This window comes from Lepidochelys olivacea, assembly GCF_965140295.1.
Source record: "Lepidochelys olivacea isolate rLepOli2 genome assembly, chromosome: 2".
Classification (NCBI taxonomy): domain Eukaryota; kingdom Metazoa; phylum Chordata; order Testudines; family Cheloniidae; genus Lepidochelys; species Lepidochelys olivacea.
In genome coordinates this window covers 261,880,959-261,893,813 of record NC_140412.1, presented here as the reverse complement: position 1 = coordinate 261,893,813, position 12,855 = coordinate 261,880,959, and the positions used below count along the sequence as shown (strand labels likewise).

The following is a 12,855-nucleotide window of genomic DNA, read 5'->3' as shown; positions in this document are numbered from 1 at the left end:
GTGATAGGATTAATATGGTGATGGAGCGTCTCCAGCTGCCAACATTCTCCAACCCAGAGCTGAAATTTTTAGGTTAGTGCTGGGAAATGATGTCCCCAATTGCCACTGCACTTGAAAAACTTTGGGAGGTTGGGGCAGGGGTGTGTGTGTGTGTGTGAACATCGAATCTTTCTGTGGTGTGGTTCTGCCTAGTGTGCTTGTGCTAAAATCCAGGCTTGAGTCATTTTCTCCAAAATACAGTTCTTCCTCAGTAGATAATTCGAAGGAAGGATTTAGAAGACAGGTTGGGCATATTTTCACCATTGATGCAGCTGAGAGTAACCAAAGTACAAAGTCATTCGCTGTTGCTTCTGCGTCGCACCCATTTTTAAATTTGCACTGGCTGCCAGCTCAGGATGAGAGAAAGATTTCAGAGGAACTTTTTTTTTTTTTAAAAAAAGATCTGGTTTGTTGCGACACCCTCTGACGGGGTGTACGAACTCCACATTGGTGCGGCGAGGGTGAGGGCGTTGCTCTGGACTCAGGAAGCCATGCCCCGCCACCTCTGCTGGCCCTGCTCCCAGTGGACGGGGAGTTCCAAAGGGAGCAGTCTAGGCTGACCAAGCAGGAGAGAAGTTGTGTGCTGCAACCTCCTGCAGAGAAGTAGCTGAGGCTCTCAGTGGCCGGGGCTGGGACTCACAGTCAAGCCACCGCAGACCTTTCAACCGCGGGTGCCAAGGATGACGAGCTGCTGCCGATTGAGGAAGACACTCGGAATCTGCCTCTCAGGTCATTCTCTGAAGACAGACGTATGGTGCAGACGGAGGAACAGAAGCAGAGGTAGGAAGTGACCCAGGGAAGAGGCGTAAGGGCACCCGTTCCTAGCCACATAGCTGGACCATCATTTGGATGGGACTTGGGGTTGGAACCTGGTGGAGTGGGGCGGCCCAGGTTACCCTACCCTCAGCCACTGACTTACACTATTAGAGGACACTACCAGAGACTCTAGCTGCTATGCAAGGCAGCCACTGATTCTCGCCATTGGGCCACATAGTCCTGAGTATTGCCACTAGGAGACACCGCTGGCCTTAGACACAACCCCCCCCCCCAGCACACCCTGCCAATGGCTATAGATCAAGCGACATCCAAAGCCGCCACTAATTTCTATGACTTGGATGATCAGGCGGCATCTGCATTAGACTCAGACTTAAGAATTGTTGGGGGACAATTTCTCAGTGATCCATTGTCTGAACTGGATCAACTGGACAGATACCCAGCAGTTGCTAAGCTCTTCATCTAATTTAATACTACACTGCCAAGCCCTGCTCCTGTGGAAAGACGATTCCGTAGCACTGGACAAATCCTTCTGCCAAGAAGGAACCAATATCAGGATATGTTCAAGATTATGCTGTTATTGAAGTAAAATGCCCATTTTATGGAATGATATGCTGTCTGTACACACACACACACACACAAGAAAGGAAATGTATACGTTTATTTACATTTTAAGAGATTTTTTCCTCAATTAATTGTTGCTCTCTTCCTTCTCTTCCACTCTGTGCTTATATTATTTAAGTAGCTGACCATATACGGAGCAGACAATTGCAGTGAATATGGGAGTTGAAAGTACTTGAGCTTACAGCGGAACTTTTATGTATAAATACTGTGGTTGTCAAGAGATTAAAAAAAATTGTGATTAAAAAAATTAACCGCAATGAATCACACGATGAGTCACACTGTTAAAGAATAACAGAATACCAATTGAAATGTATTAAATATTTTTGGATGTTTTTCTACCTTTTCAAATATATTGATTTCAATTACAACATAGAATACAAAGTGTACAGTGCTCACTATATTTGATCATTTTTTATTACAAACATTTGCACTGTAAAAATGATGAACAAAGAAATCCTATTTTTCAATTCACCTCGTACAAGTACTGTAGTCCAATCTCTATTGTGAAAGTGCAACTTACAAATGTAGGTTTTTTTGCACTCAAAAAAAACAAAACAATGTTAAACTTTGGAGCCTACAAATCCACTCAGTCCTACTTCTTGTTCAGCCAATCGCTCAGACAAACAAGTTTGTTTACATTTACAGGAGATAATGCTGCCTGCGTCTTGTTTACAATGTCACCTGAAAGTGACAACAGGTGTTTGCTTGGCACTGTTGTACCCAGCGTCGCAAGGTATTCACGTGCCAGATGCACTAAAGATTCGTATGCATTGTATTCATATTAAATCTATATTCTATTGCTTAAGACTGTGATCAAAAGTCTGTTTAATCGTGATTAATTTTTTTGAGTTAATAGCGTAAGTTAACTGCGATTAATCGACAGCCCTAATAAATACTTAATTACTATTTCTGGCACACTTGTACTTGTAAGTACTTCTGTAATGGTGCACTTGGCACTTATATGTAAGTCCTTTTTAAATAAGCCTCAGGTTACAATCACAATTAGCTCTATGCACCTTTACAAGTCAGCAGTGGGACTTGGGGTGTGTCTGCGCTGCAATCAGGAGGTGTGACACACCTGAGCTAGCTTGGATCAGTTCCTAGAGGACCAGCAAGTGTAACATGGGAAGCTTCATAAAGTTGGGAATGTTTTCCTAGGAGGTGTATGGAAAAAAAATCTCTCAGGTGTGTCTACCCATGCTGCAGTCACACTTTCCAACTGCAGTGTAGATTTACCCTTAATGAAAACTGATTGGTTCTGTCCATTTTTAGGGTGGTCTTTCCACTCAGGAATGAGGGACATTGGTGTTCTGCTCTGGCCCATTCTGTACCTGTTCTCTGGAAACCTAGAGGACTTTTGCTGCCGGGCCTGACAATTAGGCACCTGCCACCAGCTCTGAAAATACAGGGGCGGGGGAATTTGAACAGAAACCCAGCTGTCACTTGACTTCTACCAATACAAACCCCTCCAGCATAATGCCTGGCCATCCAGCAGCACGTTAATGCAGCCCAGATTGTTTCTTAGTGGAAAACTACGTGTACATCTAGAGGTAAAAGGTAACGATCGACAAAAGTGCCACCGCAGGGTGTTCTTGATTAATCATTTGCCACTGGCTTAATGTAACAAATCAAACAGATTCATCCTCTTTCACCAATACGCTGATAATGGCTCTGACATCCACTGTTATTTCCAGTTTCCTACGGATCATCTGTGTTTTTAATTCCACTCATTTAATTAGAAAGAATTATAAATTAGTTGTTTAACCACAGTAGATTTTCTTTCTGCCAAGAGGATGCAGTGTGCGCGGAAGATAGATAACACACAAACACACTCATAAATCAGCGTATTCTATTAAAGGTGGCAGGGGGCCTTATTCACTTTTTGTTCTCCCTTTCCCGTGTGCCAAAATCCTGCTCGTTAAGGATCCATTTCATGACGGGTTTAACAGAGATGTTATGCGCTAGGATTTTTCTGGCAGCTTTGTTTAGTTGAAACGGTGATCATTTTAATATATGGGAGTGCTGTTCTACTTAGTGGCAGCTGCTGTTTCAGATCTCTCTCCCCATCTCTCTCTCTCATACACACACAGCCAATTTTGCGCAGCACTGCTTTCAGTTACATGACTGATGCAATAGTTTAGCACCAGTCTAGGAGAGTCACTTTTTTGCCACCTGTGCTCTCACACTGCACGCTAAACCCTGAAATGCCCACACGCAAGGACAGACACTTGACAGGGATACATAAGCTGCACGGAAGCACACGGGCACTCGCTGCATGCTTAAATGTTCAGTGGCAAAGGGACAGGGATTAGGATTGCTGGTAGGTTATAGAGGCATTCCCTTGCTTGCTCTTTTTGGCCCAATGGCTACAAATATTTCATACCAAGTGGAACAGCTTCAACAGGAAAAAATGAGAGGGCTTCACTGCCCCCACCTCAGAGTAGCCTATAGCCCGGTGTGTAGGGTACTTATTTACAAAATAGAACAGTGGTTCTCAACCAGGGATATGCGTACCCCTGGGGGTACTCAGGGTACATCAACCCATCTAGAGATTTGCCTAGTTTTCCAACAGGCTACGTAACAAGCACTGGCAAAGTCAGTACAAACTAAAATTTCATACAGACAATGACTTGTTTATCCTGCTCTATATACTATACGCTGAAGTACAAGCACAATATTTATATTCCAGTTGATTTACTTTATAATTATATGGTAAAAATGAGAAAGTCAGCAATTGTTCAGTACTAGTGTGCTGTGACACTTTTCGATTTTTATGTCTGATTTTGCAAGCAAGTAGTTTTTAAGTGAGGTGAAACGTGGGGTACGCAAGACAAATCAGACTCCTGCAAGGAGTACATTAGTCTGGAAAGGTTGAGAGCCACTGGGAGGCCCAAGTTCAAATCCCTGCTGTATAGTACAGACTTGAACCAACGTTTCTCTACTCCCAGGCTACAATCCCAGAGCCAAAGGTGCAGGAGTATTTTGGGAATCTAGCCCTTCATTTCCTTTGCTTTTATTAAAAACACCTGGAGCATTTTGTTCAACCTGACCCAAAACGTTTTCGGATTTTTCAGTCCAGGCAGCAAAGCAGGAAAATCAGTTCCTTGCCCAGCTTTCCTGGTCAGTGGGTGTGGCAACATTGCAGGTGTATACATACACAAAGACGCCGCACACCGGACTCCTGCCAACACCCACATGCTACCTAGGCAAAGGCTCTACGGACTGCACATGCCCTGCGATCTCAGAAGCCGTCCCACTTAATTAAATCAGCTGAAGTCCCTGCAGAAATATCGATTTGTTTCAAGCCAACAGTTTCACATGGCACCATGAAAAATCAGAATTCATTTAGACACTTGCTAATAACGATGGACATTAATGGGGCGCAATGCGGTCCATGTACCATGCTCAATATGGACTTTACTTAGGTTGTGGGTATTGTAACACCGACAGACCCCGGTTAGCAGGTGGGATTGAACCTGGGACCTCTGAAGCTTAATGCAGGAGCTTCTACTGAATGAGCTAAAAGCCACGTGGCATTTAGCTAAGGCTCTAGCAGACTCATTAATCTCCAAGTGGTATTGGTGTGTAGCGGGGTGGTCATCCGCTCTGGGCCTGAAAGGGTTGCAGCCAGCCCTGGGAAAGGGCTGGGGCTGTGAGCTAAAGGCTAGGCTGACGGGGAAGCAGCCACAGCTGGGGCCATGCTCCAATCAGGCCACAGCAGGCCTTACATAAGGCTGTGAGCCAGGAGCTCAGGCAATCTCTCCCTAGCTGTTGAGAGAGACGGGCCTGGCTGCTGGGGAGCTCACCAGGGTACCTGGGGTGGAGCAGTGCTGGGGAAGGGCAGAGGGAGCTGGGGAGCTTCAGCCTAGCAAAGCCCCAGGCTGCAGGCTGAGTTAAGGGCCCACGCAAGGGTACTAGGGATGCAGAGGGGCAGCCCAGATCTAGGCAGAGACAGCTGGTCTGACCCCCCCCTTGCCGATGATGAGCGATTTACAGACTGCAGTCTGCCCCAGTGAGCGGGGGCCAGAGGGTGACTGGCAGTAGCCACTGAGACAAGGATGGGATAGAGGGCTGAGGGTTCCCCTGGGAGGGGAGACCCAGAGTGAGGGGGCACTGCCAGGGGGCAGCACCCCAAGGTAAAGGGGCACCAGGGTCTGGGAGGGACACTGGGGCCAGCGGCAGGCAAGACACCGGCCTGCAGAGGGCGCTCCGGGCTGGAAGAGCTAATTCCCGAGACAACCAGCAGGAGGCGCCACACTGGTGAGTCATCACCTCGCTGCATGGTGCCACTAGAGGGAACACAACCCGACACTCTGGAGGTGCGTGGGTTACAAAAACCTGAGCGGGTGTCAGCAGACTCCAAATCCCTCCCTGAATTAAATAGGGCTATGCCAGGGATGACCTTGGCATTTGTACATGATTATATAAGTAGCAAATCAATGTGCAGAATGCCACATTCTGTCTTTAGCCTAACTAAGGGCCGTGCCCAGAGAGCGAGACAGAAAGGAGTTTTCAGAAGGTACAGCAGAGTTTGGTCGGCAACCCCAGGGGCAAAGCACAGTGAGCCCGGCACATTACTGACACAGATGAGTTCACGGGCTCTGACAGACACACGACAGGAGGTGGGAAGTGAATTCCATGCCCCGTGTGCTCCTTTCCACTCCCCATCCCTCCACAATGATCGGATTGTTCATTGCCATTGTGGGCATGTATATCACTGCTCCTTAAGCCTCCTTTAATCATGAGAACAGGTTCTGTGACTTGAGAGAGGCACTCCAGGAGGGCAAGTTAAACACACTCAACCGGACTCCTGCTGCTTTAAGGATACTGCTAGTGTACTAGGTGAGGCCAATATAATCAAACTCCACACCACAACGTATTTCACTGTGTGCATGATTTCTAGACCAGGCTGATCTATGCTCAGGGCATACAAGAAATTGCACGGCTGCCAGAGGTGACACGTAACTGTGGATGGTGGGCGGGCATTGAAAGGCTCTGGGTGGGCATGTGACCACTCCACGCATTGCCTCTGCCTCCAGTCCTTGGCTCACCTCAGTGGGTGGTCTGCAAAGCAGGCCACGGGAAGCACCAGGACGCTAGCAGCAGGGACGGAGAAGCAGCCCCATGTAGCGGGATGAGGGGGAGGAGCTCAACCAGCCGCCCTGTCGCTTCCTCCCTCCTTGTGCTTCACAGATGCGTGGCCAGTGCCACCACCAGGGGGAGCCACTGCCGGGTGTCCCGGCGGGGGGCAGCCTGAGAAATCTAGGGGGGCATGTGACTCTGCGTGCCTCGCAATGTGTCGCCTCTGATGGCTGCACAGGGATCACTTGGAATAGCAGTTCCGGCATTTTCTGCACCCTGGGAGCACGGGGGCTGCTCCCTCCAGCACCCGCCAGAGAGGAGGATACCAAAAAAGGGGAGTACTCCTACCCCTGCCTCTCCCCTTCCCCCTGAGGTGGGGTGGGGGGAGCAAGCTAACAGATGCAGCAAATTGCCAAGACTCAGCCCAGCATAAATGTGGAAGTTGTGGAATTGAGTTGAACTCAAGAGTTTGGGGTCTTCCAGCTCTCAGAGAGGAGTACGATATGTGGTAGGAAGGACTCAGTGAGCAGGTCACTGCCCAGCTCTCTGTATGTGGAGTCTGCAAAGAGCCATCCCTTACCTACTGTCTGATTGTCCAGGCTGGAGTCTGCCAGGCATTTCTCACGCTCATGTTCGATCGCCAGCATGATGGTGCACTCAGGAGGTGTGCTTGACACCTACAGAAAGGGCAGAGAGAGAGAGATTGACCGTCAGTAAATTATCAGCCCATCCATTCTCCCTGGCACATGTATAGCTAAAGATGCTCCCCTGGGCCAAGTAAAAAAGATAAAACAGATTGAACCAAGTGTCTTTTTATGACTGTTTAGGAGAAATAACCAAGTAACCTAATGACGGCCAAAGGAATATGGCTTCACTCAGGCAGCTTCTCTCCTGTCTGCCTTAAACAGCCCTAGTTATCTGCTTATGCTCCACTGCCAATTGACAGCACTTATGTTTTCTTGTTCACTCCGGGTACGTCTCTACAGCAGCTAAACACCCATGGCTGGTCAAGGTCAGCTGACTTGGGCTCACGGGTCTTGGGCTGTGGGGCTGTACAGTTGCCGCGTAGATGTTCAGGCTTGGGCTGGAGTCCAAGCTCTGGGACCCTGCAATGGGGGAGGGTCCCAGAGCCCCGAGCCTGAACGTCTACACAGCAGTTTTTAGCCCCGCTAGCCCAAGCCCCGGTAGCATGAGTCAGCTGACCCTTACCAGCTGCGAGTCTTTTATTCCAGTGTAGATGCACCATCAAGAGCCCCGCTGGACTGGCTTGACACAAACAACGGTACCGAGACGTTTCAGATGGGAGGCTAAAAATTCACACTGAGCCTGTCCCTACCAAGATGCTTTCCCCATATTTACATAGCTTGCTTAGCAAATGACAATTTGCTGCCCCAGCACCCCAGAATTACAGTTGTGAGCTCAAGCAACTAAAAAAATAATAAAATAATAATAATAAAAATGCCTAATGTTGAGATTATTCCAGCATTTTTTACTTGGCCAGACTTTGTACTAGGATTTATATTATAGTAGGGTCTAATGGATTAGGTAAAGAATCAAAGACCCTTTGTCCTGTATATTTTATAAGATACAGTAATAGCTAAGTATAGTGCATGAAGGTTTACATTTAACAAAGGAATAAGGAATTGGATGGACACACACACACACACACACACACAGAGTTGTGTTAACATTACCAGCACCTTATTGATTTAGGTGAAATTCCTAACTTTGTTTATTATTTCTATTGCTGCAGCACCTCCTAGCCTCAGTGGGGGATTGGGGTCTCATTGTGCAAGGTGCTGTACAAACACATAACAAAAGACAGAAAGAGAGAAAACAACTGATCACAACACACAAGCTGGGAATAGCCAGTGTGGCAAGGAGAGGATGACCACAGAAGTGTAATGAGCAGCAGTCATCTCCCACCAGCTGCCTAACTATTGTCAAGTGTTTTGTAGGCAAAAGGAGAATGGTGAGACTTGAAGGTGGGAAGAGCCGTTTAGTAGCTGACCTCACCATCTTAACGAGCCAATGAAGTATTTTTAAAAAGTAAAAATCTTTATTTGTAGAAAAACAAAGAAAAAAATCTGGAGGTCAAATTGTCTTATGCTGTTTACTGACTCCCCTGGCAAAGTTTGTCAATTATTTTCCCACATCACTGGTTTCCAGCACAGTTTATAAACTGGGAGAACCAGTGAATTCTTTGGGCTAACAACTGCTTTCTGTGTATGGTATTGTAAGTGCAGTTCTTTGGGGGTAAATTAGCACATCGCTTTCTCGGGTTAACTCCCTTTTTCTCATCATCACTGATCCTCTCATCCTCTTTCACCTAAACTCTTATCTAATGTCTTCTCTTGTGTACGGCTTGGGCCTGGTCTACACTATAGAGTTAGGTTGACATCAGGCAGCTTATGTCAGCCTAACCCTGTAAGCATCTACTTGAAAAAGTAGCTCCCACCTCTGTAACTCACCCACTACACTGACTTAACTCCACTTTCACGAGAGGCATTGCGCTTATGTTGATGTAGTTATGTTGACGCAGTCTCCGTGCAGACACTGTGTTGCTTACATCGACGGTTGCTGCCTTTCAGAAACTGTCCCACAATGCCCCACACTGGCAATTAAATCGATGCAAGCGCTCACTCCTGGTGAGGATGCACACGGTGGACACTAGGAGCATAGTGTGTACGTGTAAATCCGATTCAATTGCTTCAATGGCTGTACATTGATGAAACTTAGGTTGACTTCGTTTTGTAGTGTAGACTTGCCCTTTGTCTACACTTAAAAATTAGATGGATCTAGCTGCACCACTGGGGGATGTAAAAAAATGTCACCACCATAGTTAGGTCAAACTAACCCTTGGTGTAGACACGTCCAAGTCGGTGCAAGAATTTGTCTGTCAACCTAGCAACAACTTCTCGGAGCGGTGGATTAACTATATCGATGGGAAAACCTGTTCCATCGATGTAGGACAGCTGCAGCCCCGGACCTGTGCCACAATCGCAGCTATGGTGTAGATACACCCATATTCCTGTTATCGTTTCTTTGGGGCAGGGAATGGCCCTTGAGTTGAGATCTTAAAATACTGTGTACATTTACGAAGCTACAGAAATGATTTTTTTTAACAGTAACCTATGCTGCCTGCAAGCTAGAGATCACAGTATTTAATTGTCATGTTTTTCCTTTTCCTTTATTGAAAGCTGATACACATACCTAAATTTGTGGCTTGCATGTTTACCTAGCGTGCCATGATATTTCCTTTAGATGAATACTTCATTTCCACTTGAAAAAATTAGGTCAATATATACTTAGGATTCTGAAGGGCAGACTATTGACAGAATTAGGTAAATATGTAAAAAGGGAGTTTTAAAACATGCTCTCTTTCCGAGTGGCCAGCTGTACCTTAAAAACACTACACAGAGGAAGCATGACTCGCGGCTAATGCACATGTGTGAGAATCAGGTGCTTTTTCCAGCTCTGCCACTGAATTTCTGTGTGATCTTAAACAACTCATTTTGGCCCAGATTTTTAAAGATATTTAGACATTGCTGCCCTCAGTGTGGCAATACCCAACTGATTGAGGACCCCAAGTCCCATTTCCAAAAGGGATTTAGGCACTTAGGAGATTAACTCCCACTAATTTAAGTATTTAACTCCCTTTTAAAAATGAGACTTAGGCACTGCAAATATCTAAATACCTTTAAAAATCTGGACTTTAGGGCCCAATCCAACACTCGCCGAGGTCAACAAAGATTCCCATGGTCTTCAGGCCTTTCCCCGGTCTTTCACTCAGTCTCCCCTATCTGTAAAATATCAGTAATACTCTTGACTGTGTGTGTCAGGTTTGACTGTTAGTAAAAACAAAAAAGACTACAGCAAGGACCAGATAGCTCAGGGGATGAGTAAATGGATGTTCAGCCTTTCATCTCTAACCAGCTGGTTAAGTCAGCCATGAGTGAAAGCTGCTGCTAAGCAAGGGACGCTCGGTGGCAAAATGAACTGGGTTATCGCCAACCATTTCCCAGTTGACCGGCGTTCCCAGCTCAAATGCCACCGCTACTACAATTGATGGCCTTGGCAGGCAGGCCAGGCTTTCAGTGGCTTTGGAGGCTGAACGATCTTCTCCCCTAGCTACAGTCCCTCCAGAAGAGGTTTGAAACATATCAGTGGGATGGTGGGGTGGGACACTGATTGCTTCCAGAAGTGTTACCGCTCTGTTATCACTCGGGCACCTGGCACAAAAACAGGGAGCCCGAGGAGCCAGGGACCTCACCAGGAGGGGAGCTGGGCAATCAGCATTCTCCATCACAAAATTGTCAGCCCGCTCCAGTTAGTTTACACAAAGGGCTTACAGAGCTATACTCTTTAGCGAAGATGCTCCCTGTGCCGATGGGAGAACTTCTCCCATTGGCATAGGCACTCCACCTAGCCGAGAGACGGTAGCTATGATGATGAGACAAGCCTGCCCAGTGGGAGTAGCGTTATCTTCACTGGGAATTCGGTCGGTATAACTGCATCGCTCAGCAGTGTGGATTTCCGCGAGGGACGTAGTTATACCAGCATAAATTTGTAGTGTAGACCAGGGCTTAGATTTATGGTTAAACAATAATCCAGTTTCTTGGATAAATCCAGCGTGAATGGTCATCTACCAGAAACTCACTCCAGGTATGTTGAACCTGGCGCTGGAAGGTGTAATTGGACTGAGCTATCACCCTAAAAGTAGGAGTGTAGCCCTGGCAGAATGAGTGGTGGGAGGGGCAAGCCACCCGGAGTACAATCCCATCTGAAACCTTTGGTATGTACCCAGTCAGCTAGCCCCTCCAGCTGCTTGCACTCCCTAGGTGTCCTGTCCCAGCACCTGCGTGTGGTCTGATGTAAAACTTGGGATGGATTCATTGTTGACTGCTTCTCCTGCAGCCACTGCAAAATCCTGGGCAGGAGAATGGAGCGGATCTTTTTCAGACATCCGGTAGCTCAGAATTCAGCTCTCGCTCCACCTCTCCTCCAGGGAGGGTGGATAGCTCAGTGGTTTGAGCATTGGCCTGCTAAACCCAGGGTTGTGAGTTCAATCCTTGAGGGTGCCATTTAGGGATGGGGCAAAAATTGGGGATTGGTCCTGCTTTGAGCAGGGGGTTGGACTAGATGACCTCCTGAGGTCCCTTCCAACCCTGATATTCTATGATTCCATGATTCCAGTACAGTCAATGTGAAATAATCCCATGACGGCTCTGTGTAATGAGGGTATTCCTTCCCTTTGGGTCCCATCAGCTGTCAGAAGATTACCGTGCAGGCTGCTACTTGCGGCAAGAAAAACCACGTGTACATGTGCTTGCAATTAAATACACCCACAGGATCATCATGGTCTGGGAAACTAGTGGGACATGCAGTGATGTGGCCAGGGGTCAGCTAAAGAGGAGAAGAAAAGAGGAGCAAATCTGAAAAGACTAAAAATATCAGCCTGCAGTCCCTTCCCCCATTCTTGTTTGGCTGCCTGTTGCCAGAGCCACAGTCCACAAATGCAGATTTGCTTGTTTTCTTGGTAAGCATCTTCTGGCTGATCCTCCTCTAGACCATGACAACAGAATCGGAAGACGGTATTAAAAGGCAATAAGATAAGAGTGGCCGCAGCCTCTGAATAGTTCAAATGTCATGTTTTTAATCGGCATTTCTGTCTGTGGTGGGGGGAGTCTTTCTTGAGTCTTTCGCATTCAGGGGGCCGAGGAATCCACTATTTTAACAGGCATGGTTTCGTATTGAGTTCTTCGGCTACCAATCTAGTTAACAGCTGTAACCAATGGAACAATGTGAACACCTGCTGGGAGCCAGGGCCCAAAACAGGAGATGATCCAAAGCCCATGGACATCTGAGTTTTGGATCAGCCTCTTAGAAACTGGGAGGCCAGATTCTCCACTGCTGTATAGTAGCATAGTCCAGTGGAGCTATGCTGATTTACAGCAGTGAGGATCTGGCCCTAGGTTTCCCTCCAGCCTGTCCATACTGCGTTATCATTCCTTGTTCATGGACATACTCAGAATCTCAGTTTTACTTTATGAACTTCTGAATTAGCCAAACTTTATTCTGGGCAGCATCAAGAGTAAGCAAGAGTATCAAGAAGGGGTCCCAGTGGATGGTCTCCCACCAGGATTTACACCTTTGCCAAGGATTAATACCAACAACAACACTGTCCATTCTAATGTCTCCAAAAGCGTTTGGTGTCTTGATAAAAATAGGTACCAATAGAATGATCGAGATGGATCCTAACATTTGGCTCTTCTGAAGCACCCTTCATCCAAGGATTTCAAAACGCTTTATACATTGCAAGTTAATGAAGCCTCA

General features: G+C 46.9%; 1 protein-coding gene across 1 annotated transcript in view; it reads right to left on the bottom strand.

Annotated features, from left to right (window-relative positions):
- The window catches only part of LOC311516032 (vasoactive intestinal polypeptide receptor-like), a 177,355-nt gene that overhangs the window by 105,257 nt on the left and 59,243 nt on the right, over nt 1-12,855 (bottom strand). The window contains exon 2 of the mRNA XM_084619644.1: nt 7,100-7,196. Coding sequence (XP_084475770.1) covers nt 7,100-7,196 — 97 coding nt within the window. The remainder of the gene's footprint in view (nt 1-7,099; nt 7,197-12,855) is intronic.